Below are 22,759 nucleotides of genomic sequence, written 5' to 3' on the forward strand. Positions count from 1 at the left end.
GGATCAAGACCCCCCACCTGCTGCGGATGGCATCCAGCTGCGTCTTCAGCGCAGCCTTGTGCTGTTCCACGACGTCCCGCAGAGGAACAGTCACATGCTCCCGGTGCTCTCCCTCTGTACAGTCCAGACACATGGCTGTCTCACATGACTCGCAGTAGAACTCCATCACCTGCAGAGGGAGACAAATCAAGTAATTCTCTCAGGCTAAGCGTCGCAGATGAGAAGGGAATTAATTATTGCGGGAGACAAAAGCAGTGGGCTGCAGTTTTGGTGACGTGATGACTGGGCTGAGGTATCACAAAGGGGTTTCTCACCTTTCCCTCGTGGTTTGGGCAGCAGAGGGGCTTTCCTGCAGCTGCAGCACTGACTGACTCCAACACACTGGAAGCCTCTGGCCGCGAGCACTCTGGGTCTCTTTGAAGGACCTATTAGTCCAAAACATGACAAACTTCATCATGTGCACTTTTTCAATCAGCACGTTTAAAAAAAAAAGAAAAGAAAAACATCAAATAATCACTTGTTTTCTTACATGAACTCTTTTGATCATTTAGTCACTTCTGGACATAAGCACACATTATTGGACGTCTACCCTTTTTTGCCTCTGTTCATTACATTCATTTCCTGTCCTAATGCTGACCCTGAGCATCCTTGCCACATACCAAGTTGAAACCTTGTCATCCTGAATTTGTAACAAATCCCAAGAAGAACCCCTCAAAGAGGTAAGGAGTGCCCAGAATGATCTCAGTCTTTCAAAATATATCCTCCCTCCCACAAAAACGGTACTAAAGGATCACACATACACACTTAGCTCTGTTGTTCACCTCAAAAGTGGTTTCATACGCACATCCCCTGGCTAATGCATTTGTTTTTGAAAGAAAAAAGGGAGTGACATTCAAACCTCCATGAGATTAGTGATGAAGAAGTTGTTCTGTAGAGCACTAACTCCTTTCTCTGGCAGAATGGATGTCTGCCGACACACTGGACACGAGAGCGTAAGAGACTCTGGGGGAATGTAGTTCTGGAGACAGCTGGAGGAGGTCAACAAATAAAGAGAGCAATACTCAGTTTCCCAGCAGAGAGACAGGGAGAGGAAGGCACTTATAAAGAGAGAGTTGTCACTTCATCGCAGTAATTGAGAGATAGTGCCTAAATAGTGCTCCTGTCACAACAAATAGGGCAAAAGTGTGAATCCGAGTCAATACACTGAGCCCACGGGCTCAGGAGAAAACATGCACGCTTTCTCTTTGAGCAAGTGAATCTCTGGCAAATCAATCTGCCTAACAGACACACTAACAGGTAAAATAGTTTATCAAGAATAGATGTGAAGCATATTTGTGCTTCTGCATGTTTGTGCGCGTTTGTGCACAAAACAGGTTTTGGATTCAGGCTTAGAGCTTCATGCTGGCACTAGTCACACATCTATCACACAGGTCTTGGACGTTTGAGGATGTTGTGCTGATTTGGTTGCCATTAGGTGCCAAACGATAACATTCGATACATTCAAGCCAAAACCAAACCCAGTCAGCATAATTCAACTGCAATATGGAGATTGCACCAGACGGCTGGCCGGCAGCCCGGCAGCTATCCAGCAGGTGATGTACAGTTGTTTTTCTTGAGCTCTGTGATCTCTGATTTGGTGATTAATACTTGTATAAACCTCTTGTAGACAAGTATGTCTGGCAGCTGCTCAGGCTGCATACTAATACTATCATATTTAATTTATGACACCACACAGGCTTGTATCAAGTTTACCAGTGCTTCTGATATGTAAAAACCACACGTTGAAAATATGGAGAAATTAAACATAACAACTTTGCTTGCTTTACAAACTGTTTTTTTGTTTTTTTTTCTACAAACAGTCCACAGGTAGCAACAGGCCTCAATTGCAGGAAGGTGGGCATCATTAGCAATAACATAATAGTATTCCAGAGCACGCAATTAGGAGATTAAAAAGCAGTTGTACTCTAAGTTTACACGGTTAATGACAGATAATCACAGGGAGAGGAGATGGGGAGCAAAATCAAGAGCGATACAACATCCTGCCTGAGAGAACACGCCAAACAGGGGACTGCGCCGCACCCCAAACCCCCCTGAAACTACACAAAGTCATCCCAGCATTAGAACATCTGTCTGGCAGCATCGTGTATAGCTCCAGACAAATTCTGTTCACCTCAGCAGGACTCCAGATCACATGCCATCCAGTTAAACCTGGGATTAAACTCGCCCTGCGGTGGTCAAATGACACTGCATGGAAAAAGGATTTATCTCATACTGTGTGGCTATTCAAAACTGTTTCAAACATTTGTCTGATCATAGCTTTAGAAGTGAACCACTTTGAGTTATATTCCCGGTTTTCTTCTGCACCTAACAAACTTCTTCATTCTCCATCCTCCTACCCTGACCCACAACAAGCTCTTCAAAAGCCTCCTCTGCTTCGCTCTGCACAAAAAAAGCTCCAGTAATATCTCCTGAGGGGGTATCGTCTTTCCTGAAGGAACTGTAGATTGAGCCGTTGTAATTGTGTCTCCCAACAATGAGCCTTTTCTCAGACTGCAATCCTTGACGGTCCCTGATGCTGAGGAATGCACTTATCCCAGATAAGTGAGCGGTTTAATTGTGTGTCGGGATTTGCAATAGATGAGGTTCCTCTATTAGGGGACATGTAAATATCACAAGAATGCTGCTGTAACAGAAGGTGAGGCGAGCAGTATGAGCAGGGAAACAGCGACAGTACAAAATGTGTTGTACCTTAGCAGAGAATGGTTTGTGTCAGGTTTAGCTTGAGAGAAGTAGGCAAATTAAGACTTTTGCTAGTTGTCACCGAAACAGACAGCGCAAATGTTAGTTACCTTTCACAGAAGGTGTGCAGACAAGGCAGGACCTTGGGGTTGCAGTAGTGATCCAGACAGATGCTGCAGACCAGAAACTGCTTGTCTATCTGACGCACCACAGGGCTGGTGCTCCCAGCCTCGCGCTTGGCCATCGCGGAGGACATTTAAAGCCACGGACAATGACAGCAGTCAACCTGCAACCAAGACAAAGATGGAAATGTGTCAATAAAAACACTCACATCTACACACTTTGCATCGCCACATAGTGTCAGTTTTAGTGCTCCTAATGCTCAGCAAACTTCCCACACGAGGTACCAGGAACCACAGCAAACAAAGCTGTTTAATTCCTTAATCAGTACAAAAACGTGCCCATTGTTATGCTGTTATTTCTGGCCTAATACTGAACAAACACCATCTGAAAGAGAACCGAGAGAGGCGTGCAGTGGTCCTGTGTGCACACACAGCAAATGTAGACAACCAGCATGGCCATGCGGCTGGCTTTTGATTAACATCTCAGTTAGCAGGGGGGAAAAAAACCGAAACAATGAGCATGCATTGAAGTTAAAAAGGGGAATTTGATTACAACACAATAGCACCCAGTCATTCACGTATGCTTACTAAAGCATTAACGTCTCAAACACAATAATACATTAAACCAAGCTTTGTTGGCCACAAATTTCCACATAAGACATACAAAAAAATACACACACTAGATGCACAGAACCTGTTGTGACCGTTACACTTAGACGTGAACTTCACAAATACTTGGCTGAAAACAGAATGTGCTCAGTAGCACTGTAGTTCTCTTGTCTTCGTGTTTGTGTCTATATTTACAAATCACTGCTATTCAGGTACCACACTTTGTTTTACTGTTCCCTACCACAGCAATGTGGCCTCTATGTTCTTTGAATAACATACTAAATTCTATATGAATCAAATTAAAAAGCTGCTGGTCAATAGGTTTAATCACTTTATATGCTTCACACACACATTGGACTGATATTGCAGTTGTGTTTGTAGTGTGATGTAGGGCTGGTGGCAAAGCAACCTGTTCTGTTATATTTTGATAACAGATCATATGGCCTTTAAACATAGAATTATGGCTTTGCAAGTTTAATGTTAGAACATTTTTCATGTTGGCACTAATATATTTCCTGTTAACACCTCCACATGTTCATTCCAAATGGCTCACACAGTGAAATAGTAGAAAAAAAACTATGTGAGGTGACCCGAACAGAGGAGCCCCTCGCCTTACATAATCTCATCCATTATAGAAATACAGCTGCAAGGTATGGTTATTCTGCCTAGCAACACAAACCCCAGCTGCCTCCACATGGCCCACTTCCACTTTCATCAGTGCCTGCCCAACACATGTGGTAGAATAATTGCAGCAGAAAAAATGCTATCGAAGCATGTTCTCATTGCTGTGCACTCAATGAGTGACTGAAATGGGAAGATCGGATGTTAACTGAAGAAAAAAAACCCAATAAATTACCAAAAATACACATGCCTCGTGTAATAATGTTTTGTGTGTGTGTGTGTGTGTGTGTGTGTGTGTGTGTGTGTGTGTGTGTGTGTGTGTGTGATAAAAGTGACAAGAAGCCATGACGACATGTATTTGTTAGAAAACTGTTTCCGTTGACTTGACCTATAGCTTGAGATTGGACCTTTGTCATTTTTATCTTCGTGTTGCTAACTGACTGCGGCAATTTAGCTCAGTCACATTTGCTCAGTAGGTCAGCACATGTTTAATTCATGTATCAGACACAGACACATACATGCACTCACGTGCTAATACAAATGCAGGGTTGAGCGAATAGCACTACGTGTCTCTGAGAAACATGGTTTAAGATGTACGGTAGTTATAAACGTTACACACTCTACGTAAAGGACACACACATTCCTGCACAAAACAACACACTAACACACTGACAATCATCCTCCTCCACCAGACTCCCCTCCTGTTGGCACATCTGTCGCTGCTGGATCTAATACAGCTCTCAATCCCCTATGTCCCATCTCTGCTCACGTCCCATTGTCAGTTGTTCCCCACTGGGCGTACGCACACGTGTGCGCGCGCGCACGCACACACACACACACACACACACACACACACACACACGCACGCACGCACGCACGCACGCACGCACGCGCACACACACACACGCAAACACACATGCACACACACGCACACACAATCATGGTGGGTAAGAGCCAGGCTGTGTCTTTCCAGTCTTTGCAAAGAGGATCCAATGACCTGCAGTCTCTAGACTGGGAGGCTAAAGGTCCCGTCTTAAGCTGTCAACCATGAGAACGACATGTCACATTCACACTCTGGATAGGAACAGGCAGCGTGTTTGACGGAAATGATTCATGATAAGTGGCCTATGTTTTGTCTAAATCTAAATATGCATTGTTCTCTATAAACCCCGTGCTTCTAAACTGGCCCTTCCAGAGCATCCGGTTGTCTCTGTTGGATTCGGATGAAAAGAAGCTTGAATTGGAATTAAAGAGGGATCAACCTCAGGATGTACTGTGTTCTTCTCTACAGTTCTCACACATCTCTATCTTTCTCTTTCTTTCTCTTAATGACGTCTGTCTAAATTTAGACACGTGTATTAGTGGAAGCAATGACAGTGAGACTAAAATAGGACCACTGGTCAGAGGACCAGTGGAGAGCGAGGTGGCTGATGTCCATTTGTACTGCTGGTCTGAAAACCTATTTTTAATGGCTGTCAAAGAAAGTCTAACCAGAAAGGTGTGCTCGCACTGCGGGCGACTATCAAGCGTGGGAATGAGTCATAAAATCATCAGAGACTAAAAGTGGCGCTAGTGGGGTAATTTCTACAGACTAAGGGGAATCCCAGTTCTCCCAAGTATAATTTAATTTGGTCTACGATGATTGTTTGAAATATTGCAAAAATACATTTAAAAAAAACAAAACAAAAAAACATTTTTAAGCCATTCCTGAGGGTTGCTACTTTTTGGGGATTTGTACAAAAACAATAAAACTGATTCCTACAAAAAGCCATAGCATAACATTACCAAAAAGGCTTACACCACATACCTGAATTTGGTGCATGTCGACCCAAACCTGTAGGAGTTGTTACTCAGCAGAGCAATAGCACAGCTTATAAATCCCAAATGAGAATTATTCTTCAAAGCATTGTGATAAAGAGGAGAGCAGCAGCACAAATGCTAAAAACCATCTGTTCTGTCAGACAATGCAAATTTCAAAAATGTACACTTCATTTAACATTTATTTTGAACTTACAGTTTAGCTGATGCATGAAAAGCATTTTAGAGACCTCGATATGCTCCAGCTTTATCGTGAAGTTGATGGAAACATAAAATGGATACATCGTGGCAAAACAAACGTGGCAGTCATGCAATGTATGCACACGAGTGGAGGCTCTTGTGCATGTTCATAGTTCTATGAATTTAGCAGCCTGTCCTGACTGCTCCTATATCCATCCATGCCTGCTTAAATTCCTAAGTAGGCCACGATGCTTCATTTTGATGCTCTAAAGTAACCATGACCAGTTAACTGACAGGCTTTCAAGTGAGTGAAGGGATGCAGATTTAGAGTTTAGGCTCGGCAGTTAAAGACAGCAGGATGGGATAAAGCGGAGCCCGGGCAGGACACAGGAAGCTTCAGAAGTGAGAGGACACGTCTCGCAGAGAGCTTTCGACTAAAAACCCCAAAAAACGAAATGTGTCATAACTGTCCTGGCCATTATACACGCAGCGATAATAGCAGTGATGTTGCTGGTAGATCTTAGCCCGAGTAATTCCCCAAACTCTCAGGATTACAGAAGTTGCATGTGTAACTAATTGTTTGTGTTTGTGTTAAAGGGGATGTGCCCAGCAGGTTTGTGTGTGTTGCAACAAGCTCACACGCACACAGCTGACACACAATGCTGCTATTCACTGTTGGCTTTACAGAAGACAAAAGTAACTATTTTCTTTGTCTCATCGTTCAGAACTGAAACCTCAGCTGCTGCTTTACTGTACAGTAAGACCCTCGGTTTACGTGTACTGTCTCTTTTTTTTAATTATTATTATTATTATAGCACACGCATGGAAGTGAGCAGGCATGAGAGGAAATTAAATGTCTTCCTCCCAGTTCAACGAGAGTGCAGGGGGAAGGGACGGAGAGACAGACAGTTTTTTTTAAAAGTTTTTTTATAGAGGAGGGAATTAACACAGAAAAAGTTTCCTTCCTTGTGATTCACCTGGACACAAACCAATGAATATGTGCCGACAACCTGTACAAACACACAAACCCAGACACTCCACTCTGGTGACAGCTGAGCTCATACTGTAAAGTCCCACATGCACGCAAGCATGTAGATAAGGACGAACAAACACAGAGGGGGGGACAGAGAGAGAGAGACTACCTACTGTCAGCAGAGTGGAGGACGTCAGTCTAGTAGCTTTCATGGCAGCTCTGTGTTCAGCCAGTGAAGAAGAAGCACACTCCTTGACCGAAACATTCATGCCTACCCTCGTCTCTCCCCTCAGCCCTGCTGGCTGACCCCCCTCTTCCTTTTTCCTCTCCAGCTTTTCCTTTTCCCGTGCAAAACACAAACACACAAACACATACACACACTGAAAAGAGGCTGAACGGGGATGACAACAGAGGGTGGGACTGTAAATTGAAAGTCCCTCCTACTGTCAAGTGCTGTTTACAAGCATGAGCTGACTCTCCTACTGCCTCGCTCTGATTGGCTTGGAAACTTAAACCAGCAGGGACGAAGGATTGCATCATGGGACAACAATTTGTGCTGGCCAGAGGGAGTGAGAGGTGGAGACTGAGACTGAGACTGAGACGGACAAAAACTGTTAAGACACACATTTTGGATTCAGGAACTTAACTGCGTATAAATGCCATATTCTGCTTCACATAGTTTAATTTGTGAAATATTGTGCACATTATTAGACACGGAGGCAGGTTGTGGTCTTTGATGAAGCTTGCTCCTTATGCCGATCAGAAATAATCCTCTAAAAATTTGGATAATTTCACCTCCAGTTATAGCTATGAAGACACACGTCATCACTTAGCCAGCCAAGCACACACATGGCCCCTCGCGAACACATGCTGAATAGCCAAAAGAAATATGGAGTTATATAATTATGATGTCACCCTGAAAAAAAAAAAAACTTCAAATGAGAATTTAGAACATATGCCTCTCCGTCTAGCATTATGGTATCAAATTACACGTATGAAGGGATTAAGAAAGACCTTTAACACTGAAAAAGGGATTATCATTATGAAATGAAAGTAAAATATCTTGCCACAGTATAATTTTGCAGTCAATCCCTCAAACGTCCCGTCCTTATGATTTGGTCGCAGTCTAATCTGGAACGAGGTGATGATTCTCTGACAAAAAACATCAATCTGCAATTAATCTGTGCAGATTGAGTCTGTTGGTTTTGCCCTCCCCCGCTCTGCTTCCTCCACGCCCGCCCGCCCGCCCGCCCACACACACACATACATACACACAGACACACACACACACGCACACACACACACACACACACACACACACACACACACACACACACACACACACACACACACACACACACACACACACCTTTCCAAAATCCCATCATCATAAATTCACAGGCCAGACTGCTGCAGTGGGTGGAACAGGAAGTAGGGGATAATAGGATGAAGAGACCACTCAGAGAATGACATATCAGTGTGCAGGGAATTTATTGTTGACTCACCCGTACTGTGGCACTGTTTCATAAGCTTTAATGCAGCAGGAACTTAATGTGGCCATTTATACCTGTTAAACTGTAGGTACAGGATCTGATGCTGCTTCCCTCCAAACTAAATCAACTCCCACAAACACATTACCACTGGATGGAACAAACAAATAAACAGGGTGCCTTGGTTTTATGCTCCTCAGCAACTAATTAAAGAGAGGATATCTGACATGACTGATATACTGAATGTAGCGCTCCAGCTTGGGCAGCCTTTTGGAAAAAGACTGTTGTCATCCCTGCAGTGAGCACTCGACAGCACTATTGGTGTACAGCTGGGCTTTCTGCTGAAACAACACTTTTATCAAAACATATATGACTCCCGCAGTTATTAAATGGGACGAAGACAAACCACCACTAGTACCTGCAATGAGTCCCCCAAAACAAGTACAGGTAATATAATAGGAGTATGCACAGCAGCACTTTATCTAATCAGAATATAAATTGAAAAATGTTGACAATTGAAAGAAGTTTGTCTTTTTATTCTAAAAGAAAATAATAAAAAGACTCCAACTAAATTACTTAAATATTGTTATCTAATCAGAAAGTTTTTGTAATGCTTTGAATGAACTTTCTACAGCAGTTAACTATGTGCCTTGCATAATGTCAACAACCGAAAGAAACCATTCTGCCCCAGGGTCAGAAAGAGGAGGAACAATAAAAGTTATGATATTAATTAGAGTGATGTTCCCAGTAGGAATTAAAAAAAAAAAAAAAGACAATCCACACCCACTTCAGCGAATGAACAAGGAATCATATTTTCAAAGAATCACAGATTTTGTATTCTATGTGATTTTCTGAGGGCCTTTGGTTTCACTGGTTACATTTTGTATTCTGTATTTTGTGGAACTTACACATAATGTCAAATAATGTGACATGAAACATCCTGTAATAGTGAGTAATGACGGCTATGGGTGCTACTGTACTTTCTTGCAGCAAATAACGTCCCTCCTATCAGGGCTGCACACCTGATACCTTGTTATTTTTTGCTTGTTTTTTGATGTGCTCTCCCTGCACAACGTGGTGTCCTCCCACCTGCAGAGCTCTGGAACCTCAGAATCTGTACGTTTAGGAAAAAGGAAATTTGGAAAGATGTGGAGGAGGAGAACGAAAAGAAAAGGACTCGAGAGCAAGATGATAAGGAAGCTATAGGGGATAGAGATACTGTAGGCTATACTGTGTACACACACACACACACACACACACACACACAATAACTAGAGCTCTTGTGTAACAGTGCATGAGCCTGAGATCTTGGGGAATACCATGATGTTGTTAAAGTTTGACAGCTCTGGGCCTGACACCATCGCTCACACACACACACACACACACACACACACACACACACACGCACACACACACACACACACACACACACACACACACATACACACACAGTCAGCTGTTCCAGTCCGAGTCATACTATAGGCCACCTCCCGTTTCCCCCCCACGGCTGCTCATATTACACCAATCACATTCAAATACACACACCTCACTGAGGGTTTAAATTTGTTCTCACAAAGATATAAATCCCAGAAAACACCCCCACCGCTGATAGATGGCATGTACGGACCGGCCTGTGAAACCCTCGTTAGTATGCTCAGCAAGTTTCCATTCTCTCCCGCGCAGTCAAGTCTTAAAGCCTCCTCATACATATATTTCTATATATAGAGCTATCAGGTCTCATCCTCTTCACACCAATGGCAGGCACGTGCTCTGAGCAGCACACGCACTGTGAAAAAGTACAGAGATCCTGAGATGACCAGCGCAGAAATGACTCAGAAACACAGAGAAGGAGCCACATGCTAAACATTTACATGAGCCTGCCCGTTCTTTCATAACTCTCAATGCACAAGATGAATCTATGATTTATTTGTGCATGCGCCCAGTCTGCTTAATAAGCCATGGCCACCATATCCTCTGGGTTCCTGTGGTCTTCTCAGCATGTGTGATCGTGTGCAAAGCTAAGAATTAAAAATATGGATAACGTTTTATAAGGGAATTATCACCATTGGTCTTGTGTCTAACATGGAAGTACACCAAAAAAAAATCCATCATAAAGACACATTACGTGGACAGTTTAGACTTAGACTTGCCAGTTGCTGGCAGCTCTCTGTGAACACGGTTCTACTGTACATGCAAATCACTTGATTGAGGGTTGAAAAGAAAATACTAACGTTCCCTTTCAAAAGCGATGGCAGTTAGCCAGCTGTCTTTAAAGCACAGCTGTCCTCAGGGAAGGCAGGTGTGTGAGCGCAAATTGTGTGGTGAGTGCTCCACTTCACACAATTGTCATTTGCCTCACATCCATACAACAATGTTTAAAAAGGTTTCCCCTGAAAACAGTTAACTTACTCAACAATATTCATTAATATTCACAGTATATATGAGCGGAAGAAAATTGCGTCTGATGTGATCGTGGTCTTAATCTAGAATATTACAACATTTGTTGTGAGCGAGTTCAAATTTTTACATCAGATCATAGTCTGTAAAATCATATTTTGCATGAAAAATCGGCAAAATAATTGGTCGCTACAACGTTCTAATATACACAGCCTTGTAAAGAAGTACAAGTAGTGAAAATGTTCAATATAGTAATATTTTACACCTTTAACACCTCTGAAATGTTACGAATAGTATGTGTTTCTGCGACTGCTGCTGTCATAAAACCCTTATATCTCCCATCATATTCGCTCTCTTGCAAACAGAATTTCATCAGGAGATCCTTGACATGAATAACATCAAGGCAGACATCAGAGGAGCAGTTCAACGGCACTGAGCCTTGAGAAACAGATACATGAGCAGCTCAGATAGGGAGATATGGTCTCCTTCACATCTCTTTGAGTACATAACGCAGAGCCAGTGTGTGAACGCTCTCATGCTGTCACAACCTCCTGATACTGGGCCAGATTTTGGGGGGGAAAAAAAACTAATCTCTTTCCGTTCTGCTCTCACTGGAACTGAATTATAAATATCAAACAAACTCACTTGACATTGACATTCATTAGTCTTGCATGGACTTCACACTGAACCTCCAAACAGAATTGAAACAGCCAATTATAAGCCTGTATAGGCATTATAAATAAACAGATTGTAATTCACATTTTAATGCTCAAATATTTTGAAGTTACATACATTCAAAGGGTATATTACATGACACACGCATTCTTCTGCCCTCTCTCCCTTTCTCAGCTCGGAGAATTATTTCAGTGAAAGAGGAGCATGTGCCACAGGGTAGAGAAGCTCATCCTGAAATAATTTGTTTCTTTAAATAACTGAGGGAATAGAGGCCCTGAGCTAAACATATATTAACATAAACAGTTAGTTCCCACATAACAGAACCAGATAACAATGTTTCAGGTAGGTTAAAGTGTATCAGACCCTCCATAACACTCTGTGTTATTTATTCGGGGTACGTGGGAAGTTTAGATGTTTGACATCATCTGGGGCGCTTTTAGAAAGAAAAGGTCAAAACTGAAGTTTATGTAAGAGCCAAATATCCAGAAAACAAGCACAGCAAATGCAACCGAAGAACAAAAGTACTTAGCCATGGGCGTTTTGCTCACTTGTCCTTCACATCACAGAAACACACGCACCAACAAGAAAAGCAGTGGCGGATGTTCGAGAATATTTTTTTTTTTTACTGTAGCATGACCAAGAACTAGATTTTTTTTCTTCCTCTCTGGTTGGTCGGGGCAGAATTTCTTACCTCAGGATGAGTTTATTTTTATGCTGCTGCTCATTTTATGCAAACATCATGAGGAACCTTGTTGCTGAATCATAAGTGTGCGCTACGGCTTGGATTCTTAACTGGGTGAAAATTAATACACTGAAGGAGATTAGAAATTCCATCATTTATTTGTCATGCTGATAGGTCAGTGGATTTATAATTTTCACATCTTTCAACCCCTTCGCATGAACTGGGAGAAATAGATGGCTTAAACTGTACTTGACAATGCAGTCAAATCAGACAAGGCCTCAGGAATGACAACAGATTTGAATCAACACCTTTCTGATGCCATCCAAACACAGGATTGGATTGTATCACGTACTGACCACTTGTTTACGATGTCTGCTTGTAACACCAGATCGCTGCTATGAACGTGAAGATGAAAAAAAACAAAAACCAGAGAGGGTTGTCTGCTGACTAACACGTTACAACACACACATCTATCATGTGCAGCCCCACGGTCCTCCGGCGTGGATGATGTCGTGGATGACAAACGTCGAGCGGTGCCTTCTCTTCACTGTCCGCACACAGCGGGACTGGCTGACATAAGCGCAGCTAAAATTATCAGCTGGTCTGATCTGAGCCAAGCTGTGCAAGAATGTGTCACGGGAACTGCCTGTATCAACATATTAGCACACGGCTCACACTCCATCCAGCATGCAGGAACACATGGACAGACACAAACACCCAGGTGAAGCTGCACATTAGTACCACGGAGCAATGTCAAAGGGGGGGAGAAGCAGGATTTTTCACCTCCACAGAATTCAGTTTGAGGGCTCTGTCAAATCTGTGGCTTTTCTCTTCTGCCTAATTCCACTCGCTACATGGTGACAGAATTTTTTTTTATTTACAGATGATTTTTTTTTTTAAGCTGATTACAAGTCATTTTGCAATTTTAATTTGACCCCAGAATAGCATTCAGACACAAAGTGCCCCAACACCATCATTAATCCACAGTAAATGGCTAAATCATTTCGGGCTCTTCGAACCTTATACTGCAGGCCATGTGTATTTCTAAATATACTGCTTTCATACTGTGCTACAGCCTTTAACACACTACTACGTTAACTTTGATAAACATAGCATATTTCGATCAATTATGGCATAGCTAGGAAACCCTTTTGCCCACGGTGAAAAGACCAAATACCATCACTAACTCATACCACAGTGAAGTAGGTGTCTGGTAACACCAGGAGACCACACAGTCACTGCAGCCTTTACTTTTTTAACATCTAGTGTTGGAAAAGACTGGCACAATAAGTGGAACTTTTTTTTTCCTTCTTTTTTTTTTTCCTTCTCACTAAAAGCAACATTTAATGCTGATGACATCTACTATGAATGGGCCAGCTTAGTATACACATAGTGCAGTAACTATAGCTAAGAGCGTGTGGCCTTCAAGAAGTAATGAACAAGCACATGACTGCTCAGGGATCAAGACACCGACCAGAGAAACATCAATAGTGCAGCTAATACAACAGTAGCGGTTCAGCTAATGAAACTAATTTCACTGCTATGAACGGCTCACGACTGCAAGACCGGATGGAAAAGCAGACAAGCATCTCCATGATCAGTGTTGAATGTGCAGTGTCCAAATAACCAGAACGCTAATGGCGTGCAAATTACAATTTCTACATCACGGTAAGAAATAACACCAGATGACAATCAGCAAAGATGGTTAAATAAGAAAGAGCAATGTCACACATATGGTTACCTAAGAATAAACCGAGCTTTGCATATAAAATCAGGAGTATCTGAAGTATTTGCATTTTAGCCTGATTCAGTGCACTGTGTTGAGATTTACAGTTTGTGTGAGAAATTAATTTTTTTGAGGAACAATAAAATTATTAACTAAATAAAGGCCACGGACAAATTAGATAACAAAATAAATTCTGTTTTCACATCAGTTATATTTGCTGGTTATTTGAAATCTTCAAGAACTCTCACAATATGGTCAGTACTATTACTGAGTCCCCCCTGAGGGAGCTGTCTAAATATATCCAACATGACATGACTGCATCTCTCAGCTCAGTCCCTGAGCTCTCACGACATGACTCTCCCTCGACCATACAGAGTAAATATATTTGAATATGCTTTGGAAAACCTGAGTGCCCATAGCTACGGCACAAGCATGCAGTCACGTCTTCGTTCCACACGTACGTAAGTAATGTGCATTTGAGCAGATCTAAGTTGTCAGACACGCTCACTTCATTTGCAAACAAACAAGGGGCAAGACTCCGAGATTGAACACGAGAGCTGCAGACAACAACTGTGCCTGCAGAATCTGTTGCGGTCAGAAAGCCAATGGTGCGCTAATCTTCAACTTTAATGATATATAAGTGTTGTAAAAGATTTTTTTTTTTTAAATAAAAAAAAATACATGTTTGTGCTTCCATGTGAAGCATAAAATGAACACAAAATGACAAAATCTATAAAATATAAAGAGTATACAATTAAACCTATGATATGAAATTCAGCACACATAGACATTGTCACTAATGACATTAACCAAATAACCGGATCACTTATATAGGACCGTTAATCCACATCTAAACACTGTCTGGCATCCGGAGACAAACTAAAAAACTGAGGGATGTCCCAAGTGACAGCTGAGTGTATTGTGGTGCCGGGACAGTTGGAGTTGGAAGATTTGAAAAATCTATTAAAAGGAAAATGAAATAAAAAGTCATTAACGCTATATTAGCCACTGCTTTTACTGCAGAGGGTGATAACAATTAACCTGACCAGACCCTCACAGAATTCCCAGCTGAGGGCGTTACGTCTCTCAGAGGAACTCGTCAAAGAGCTTCTCTTCTTCAGACTTGACAAAGGTAAAACTTAGAATTAATTACTTTATGTGCCAAGTTTTTGTTTACAAAGACCTCCCCCAACCCCCTCACTGATGGGCATCATCACAACAGCATAAAAAAGACATTGACACAACTTGGACACAAACATCTGTTTGACAGCGCAGAGTGGCAGAGGAATATGGGAGGCTGTGGCTCAGTCGGTAGAGTGGGGTTGCACACTAATCGGAAGGTTGATGGTTCAATCCCCAGCTCCTCCTGCCCACATACCTAAGCGTCCTCGAGCAAGACACTGAATCCTAGAATTGCTCCCGATGGTGTACCATCGGTGTGTTGTAAGTCGCTTTGGATAAAAGCGTCAGCTAAATGAAATGTAATGTAATGTTGCTGTTACCCATGGCAACACAATCACCCTAGAGCTGATCAGGTCTGTGAGGAAGACAAAGAGAGCATCACACACCGGACACAGCTGTCAAAATTCACTATTACGGTGTTGCCCTGTTATTTGTGATATTAGAGGCCAACAGGAAGTTCTCAGGTGCCGAGGACAGATCAGTTATCTCTCGTTACAAAGGCACACTGTATTGTGTCATTATAGAAAATGTGTTTTTACATCACATATATCCACCTCTCTCCCTTTATCAAGCTGTTTGACATTTCAGGAAGAAACTTGTCACACTATTGTTTCTCACAATCCCACGGTGTGCAAAAATAAAAAGATAAAACGAGAAAAGTATAAATATGTAGCAATAAAAGCAACAATAGTAGATACCCGATTCAGCATTAAATGAACCTGGCGACGGCTGTACGGCAATGACAGCATCAATACCTTAACACTACCAAGTCAGAGAGGTGATGTGACAGCTCCAGCACAAATGGGGCAGAAAATCGACTACTTACTGCCGAGCATTAATTGAGCTTTCACTGCAAAGTTTACATCTCTCCTCGGCTGACTCTCTCTTCCATGCAGCTCCGGTGACATTCCTCCCATGCCAGCTGAACATTCCAGTCTCCACTTCCCCCACAGCGACCAGAGTTTCAACCTTTATAGAAATGTACTTGTTCATCACCCCGGCTCTTTCTGCACACGCATGTGCAAGAGTGCGTGCCTCTGCTGAGGTCACCCACTGAATCCCTCCACGTCGTGGCCTATTCATAGCAGAGGTCAAAGTAAGGGTCTGCTGTCATCACCGTCACCTGTATCTTGGCAAAAGTTCAGAATGGGTCCCAGGTGTTTCACCGGTGAAAGATGAGGTGCAAACCTCCTGAACTACATTCAGCAGAGGCAAACTTTTCAGAAGCCAGGGGAATTATCAATGCATTATTACCATTCAAAGAGTTCTGAGAGAATCTTGTGCGTCTTACAGGTTGCAGAAATCCTTCAGTCTCTGTAACGCGTGCAATGTGAAACTGCAAAAATCCGAAAAAAGGAGCACAAGTTTGTCACATGACTCCGATGGCGACAAACAACAGCATTTACTATTACAAATTGTAGGGAATTATGTCAAATTGGTGCATGCACACTTACAATAAAATATGTTTTCATCCTTTATACAAACGGTTGAAAGAAAACGCTTTGAAAAAAAACCAAAAAAAAAACACGCTGCACCAAACCACAAATTCAAATTTTGAGTGTCGCCAACTCTGCAGTCATGTCAGGATTTCACCACACCACCTATCCAGGACAGATAGCTGCACCTCATCTCTCCACTCATCTATAGCGGCAGTCAGATCTGCCTCACAGAAGGGTTCTAACATACACAACCAGGAAAAATAGTCAGGCTATGCTGAACAGTTCAAAACCCATCACAGGCCAGCAAATGGCCTGCGGCGTTATTCTTTGCATAAAGATAACACAGAGTGTGTGCATCCACCAGTGGGAGGTAGGAGGGAGTGATGGGAGTGGAGAGAGAGAGACATGAGAGGAGGAAAAGCTTGCACTCTCTGCCAAGGGGAGGAAGGAAACGGTGTAGGTTGAAGGCGTAAGCGTTGGCACACAGTGGGGATGGCATGAAAGAGCAAGGAGGGAAAGATTTACTTACAGAAGCTTCCTGACAGATGAGAGAGAGGAACAAGGAAGTTTCAGCGCGCTCTCCTCCGGAGGGAGCGATATCCGTCCACAAAACCTGACATTGCCGAAGTCAAAAAAACACCTCACAAAGAGAGAGACAGAGGGGAACAGGGTGTGTGTGTGTGTGTGTGTGTGTGTGTGTGTGTGTGTGTCTGTGTGTGTGTGTGTGTGTGTGTGTGTGTGTGTGTGTGGCATCGGGATCTGGCTTTAACGCATGTATGCGTGTGCTGGCTGGAGAGAAAGCGACTGAGGGGGAGAGAAAGAGAGAGAGAGGCAAGAGATATAGAGAGTTTGTACGAGCTGACTGGTTGGTGTGAAAATGGGAGGGGGCTGGATTGTCCAATGGTGTAAGAGATGAGCAGAGCGAAGGGGAGATGGCAACAAAGAGACAGAATTTTTTTTTCTAATTCCTGCCCTCCCTTACTCTCCCTTACCTCTCCTGTCTCTCATTTTTTTTTTTTTTTTTTTTGATTACATGTGTAAGAGAAATACCCAAACTATCAAACAGAAAATTGGTGCTGCTTTTTATGAGACGATCACTCAGTGTCATAAACAGAGGCTCCCTTCTTCACACACACACACACACACACACACACACACACACACACACACACACACACACACACACACACACACACACACACAGGTGCAGAGAAGCTGATGGGAAGAACAGGACACGTAGATGATCGAATCCTGCTGGGAGCTCTAATAACTGATGGCTCAAAGGAGTGACAAATGGGGAGCTCAGTTTAAAACGGGTGATGCAGTGGCTGATAACGTGAGAGGTGGCAAACTGAGGGAGAAAAGGATGTGAGAATATAAATCACTGTTCAGGGACTGTGAGAAAGCTGTGAGGAAAATGGAGTGACCAAGTAACATTTAGAGGCGTGTTTCGACAATCTGTTGAAATTGTGTTCGTGGGGTTTGCGTGATCTCTGTGTGTATGGACAGCGGAGGCGTGATCACTGTCCTCGTGAATGTGAGTGGAGTGGCTCAATGCATGCGCATGGGGGTGGGGACCAAACCGTTTTCCCATGATTTTGCTGCGGGAGCACCATGTTGCCATGGAGACTGCATCCAGTGCAGCAGAACACGCAGATGGCTGCTGCTGCTGCTGCTTTCTCTCTCTCTCTCTCTCATGCTCTCTCTCTCTTTCTCTCTCTCTTTCTCTCGCTCTCTGTCTATCTGTCTGTCCGTCTATCTGTCTGTCCGTCTCTGAAACAGTCCAGTTAACTTCTCATCCCTGACCTGCAATTCACAAAAAGCTGGTCTTTGTGAAGGTATAAAAATAAAAATAAAAAACCTCCAGGTATACACGGGCTTCTGACTCAGAGCACAAACTATTTTTGACCGAAGAGAAAAGGCCTGTTGTGTGGGATAATCACCAAACATGATCTTATATTTTATTTTAAGCACACTGTATTTCAATAATGCGCCACATGTGTGAGTAAATGTGAAAACCTCTACTTTATCAAAGTCACTTCTGCTATTAGTGTACACACCAATCAGCATAAACGGATTTCCATTACAGTACCCATGGCCTTCATTTGAATGCGCATGATATGGAATATTATGTCAGCAAAGGCAACGTAAACACAATGTGGTTTAATCAATATCTCAATACTGTTGTCTTGGTCATGTGATCATTCAACTTCAGCTTCTCAGATTGACCTCCAAGCCTCCAGACATTCCTTTCAGTTTATACTGAAAATGTAGGAAAATGTACGTGTTAAATGTGCAAAAAATATTGCTGTTGCGAAGAGATTCAGGAATCTATTAATCTATAAACCTTCAGCTCAGTAAATTATAACATTCAGGACCTGAACTTTAGAATTCGATGCACATCGCTGCACTCATTAATCTGTGTCACCGGAAATTTCAAACTCGTGCACACGTTAGCTTTAAAGCTCAAAACATTATCAGTGTGTTTTGACAAAGAAAAAACTAAAACAAATATATTGCATATGTTAAGAATAAGGGTTTATTTGTTAAAAAAAAAAAAAAAAAAAAAAAAAGTCTGTATAAGCCAGCTGTTATACTGAAAAGAACTGTGACATTTAAAGACGATTTCTTTCTTGTCTTGTCCAGTAACAAGATAAAAAAAAAAAACCCCAAAAAACATGTCCATCTCTCTGTCAAGATTCGCCATTGAAATATTTTTGGTTGAAAGGAAATGTGGCTTTGGTGTGATGAAAGAGGTGAACTACTGGACAGAAAACACATAAAAGTGACAGCCTTCATATGTTTAACTCTGACATTTACCAAGCTAATCAATGTGCCTGCACTGCTCCAGCTCCCTGGTGTTTAAGACCTTCTCATCAGTGCAGCCAGAAAACAGCATGCATTCCAATCTGAGTATAGCTGGAACAGGAAGGCCATCAACGTCAGCACCGAGCAACCCTATTTTAAGATGACTGATGAATATGACGGCTATTTTATGTTACAGTAATGACAACAGACCGTGCAATAGTGCGGGGACCAAAAGATATTGTAACGGTTATGGGAGGCACTGAGCTTCAGCATAGTTGTACTGCCTATAACACGTCCAGGGTAAAACGGCAGACGATTTAAAATGTTTGCAAAGAAAAAACATGAATGTTTCAACTCATATGTGCACTTACCGATCCATTTTGCTTCGAGCAGGCTGTTCAACAATGAAGGGTCAGCAGGTGAGTGCCCGAGATTCTCCCAATGCCTCTCCTATTTCCTAGACAGAAAACAGCCGCGATGAAGACCTGCAAAATGTAAAGTATTGGGATTACAAACTAATTTATTTACATGTTACACAAGGACTCTGGAAGTTATGTTTTTCTTTCATACTACCACAGATTTATTTACATTTGCATTCAGTCCCTCTTGGATTGTCTAAAGTGACCAAGACTAAAAACAATTACTTTTTGTCCAAATAGGAAAAGTTATTTATCACCTTTAGAAAGGAAACCTTTTTCTCTTATGGAGTGCCTCCACGACTGCACCGGAAGTAAGAGCAAGAGGTGAAACTGGAATGACCGATCTGGAGAGTAACCTTAGATGAACTGCACCACCTAGTGACTAACTGGGGACAAAATCACCTACAACACTTTCATATTTAATAAGACGGACTTTAAAGAGATACACAGGCGTACATACCGTGCAGATAAAATGACAAAGTAGCGTTGTGATCTCCCCTTTGCGCCTCTTTTATCTGAAATTGAAGATAAGCGCGCAATCCGCAAGCCGTGCGTAAAAGCAAAATCAAATATCAGCAACAAGAAAAACTGAAGGCGTAGGTCAAAAATATCTAATTAATGAAACATTTATAGTGGCTTTACATTATCTTTGAAGCAAAGCAGGGTTTGTTTTTTTTTGTCGTATATGTTTAGACAAAGAATGTTTTTCTGTGTGTAAATGCTCAAAGTGGAGACGACAAAACGACAAAATCTCCGGATAAGGCCATGTCAAATTGTCCTACGTGTGGCAATTATATGACCTCGTGGCGCAACGGTAGCGCGTCTGACTCCAGATCAGAAGGTTGCGTGTTCAAATCACGTCGGGGTCATTTCTTTCTTCCGTGATTACACTTCATCGTCCTTTGATGAGAAAGATACCACTGCGCGAGGATATCATGAACGTCGTCCCTATATATATAATTAAAAGGATTCTTCTGGGAATGAAAATTATGAATAGTAGCATTCACATTTGCTATAAAAAAAAAAAATATCTGAGATTTTCAGACTGGCTCTACTCATTTACACGTTTGTGTTCATTTCCACTTCCCTGTTGATTTGCCTCATTATTATAGGATCTGCAGGATTTGTCAACGTAAATTCAAATCAATATTGTAGCATATTACAAAAAAAATAAATAAATACATAAAATGTATGCGATGCCTCCCGCAGAGGAATCACTTTTCAATCAAAAAAAAAAATTCTGGGCGAGTCTCCTTTTCCCCCGTTGAGGCTGGACATGAGACCTGAAAAGTCAAAGGTTCAACATTCCCACACGGAGGTCCGTCACGGAGGAGTGTACGCGTTAAGTGTGGTTATCGGTGTCGGCCACAAACCTCAATCTGATTTAAAATGCAAAGCAAACGGAAACACGTCCGAGTGCGTCACGAGTGGGTTCTTCACGGTTTCCTTTTCCAACCACGAATCTAATTGCAACCCCTTGTGAACGGTCTAATTCCCATAGCTTGCTATGGCGGATTAAGTTTACAACACAAGCATCACAGTTGCCACACATGCATGTGAGCTTTTAATCATTACCGAGGGAGCAAGGGAGTTGAATTTCAATCATATACACTGAAGTAAAGGGGAATTATTTTCGAGCAACGTTTAGATTTGACAACATAGTGATAGCTGACATATTTATCAAGCATTTTTGAAACATATTCAATGGTAATCTACCTGTTTACACGAGCTGCCAGTCCCCGCATTAAAATAAATATCCGCGATGGTCACTTTAGAGGCTCTACTGTTCCTTTTGTTTTCAAGTCTTGCTCTCCGTAGCCTTAGTTCTCCTGTACATTCCCATTTTACTATTTCTTCAGCGTCTTTAAGACGATGGCCTCCTCTCTCCTCTCACATGCTCCTCTCTGCTTAAATGTTTCAGCACAATACAACTTGCAAGTCTCTCTCCCTCTTTCACTTGGTCAAGGTCCCCCCCCCACCACCACCACCACCTCTTTTCTCTTCTACCATTCATGCCAGTTTCTCATCTTTCACTGGGACACGTTGAACTCTCAATGTTCAGTTGACCAAGTGCAGCCCTGGTGAGACTGCAGCTTGGCCGAGACAGCAGGTCACCTCCAGTCCTGAGGAGTTGACTCACATGAGATGGTGCACTCTCCCTGCACTCCACATTCAATCACAATGGCCTCATTGTGCTCCGGAGCTCTCATTTTACACCAAACAGGTCTGTTGCTGCTGACACAGCGCTCTGCTATCTCTGCCCGAGTACAAGGCCACGCTGTGAGCTTTTGTTTGACTGCCTCCGACCATGAGGAAAAGCTCGTTTGCTTGCAGCTCAGAGAAAAGATTTTTCTTTGTTTTTTTTTTACTGCAAAGTCCAAATTCAAAACGCTGCCCGTATCGTTCCAAAACACCCTCTTTCTTTCTTTTTCTCATTTCGCCCCTTAATTTGAAATGCCAGGCGACTGCAAATGTCCTCATTGAGCGCTCGCCAGTGGGAGGGATGGATGTGGGAGGACAAGAGAACAGTCAGAAAGGAGCCTGTACTAAGCAGTTTGTTCAAGAGAGTATTATTACACCGAGGGCTCAAATGAAATGGCTGTAAACAAACTCTGTTGCCTGAGTAACACGGCTGAATGTCTCTTTTCTTCTCGTTTTATTCAAATTCTCGGCTACTGGCGAGCGAAGGCGCCGGGGTGGTGCGCGTTCACCAGCAATGTGTCCTGATCGAAAGGTCCTTGTCGCTCGTCGTAACATCAGCTACAAGTTTAACATTGAAATGGGTATACATGCAGCTCAATTTTAAATGCGCTTTCTTTTATCTTCATGGTTGTCCTTAAAAGACTGAAAGGGAAAAACTTAACCGTGACGCTATCTCA

General features: G+C 42.5%; 1 protein-coding gene and 1 non-coding gene across 7 annotated transcripts in view; one reads left to right on the forward strand and one right to left on the reverse strand.

Annotated features, from left to right (window-relative positions):
- The window catches only part of trim3b (tripartite motif containing 3b), a 30,425-nt gene extending 8,609 nt beyond the window's left edge, over nucleotides 1-21,816 (reverse strand). For 2 of the 6 annotated variants that reach the window (XM_069146302.1, XM_069146297.1), the window contains exons 1-5: nucleotides 17,183-17,446; nucleotides 2,850-3,025; nucleotides 899-1,028; nucleotides 315-425; nucleotides 18-169 (exon numbers count right to left, since the gene is read on the reverse strand). In XM_069146302.1, coding sequence (XP_069002403.1) covers nucleotides 18-169; nucleotides 315-425; nucleotides 899-1,028; nucleotides 2,850-2,995 — 539 coding nt within the window. In that variant the 5' untranslated portion in view covers nucleotides 2,996-3,025; nucleotides 17,183-17,446. Of the gene's footprint in view, nucleotides 1-17; nucleotides 170-314; nucleotides 426-898; nucleotides 1,029-2,849; nucleotides 3,026-7,231; nucleotides 7,456-17,182; nucleotides 17,447-19,832; nucleotides 19,947-20,137; nucleotides 20,283-21,596 lie in introns of those variants that run through there. The other 4 variants (XM_069146299.1, XM_069146298.1, XM_069146300.1 and 1 more) reach the window with 4 other exon arrangements.
- Nucleotides 20,678-20,749, forward strand: trnaw-cca (transfer RNA tryptophan (anticodon CCA)). Its single transcript has one exon. It is a non-coding gene; the product is annotated as a tRNA-Trp (tRNA).
- Nucleotides 21,817-22,759: the final 943 nt, after the last annotated feature.

The sequence above is a fragment of the Embiotoca jacksoni genome, unplaced genomic scaffold (genome assembly GCF_022577435.1).
Source record: "Embiotoca jacksoni isolate LCO1_2020_lvr unplaced genomic scaffold, fEmbJac1.0.p SCAF_13, whole genome shotgun sequence".
NCBI lineage: Eukaryota > Metazoa > Chordata > Actinopteri > Embiotocidae > Embiotoca > Embiotoca jacksoni.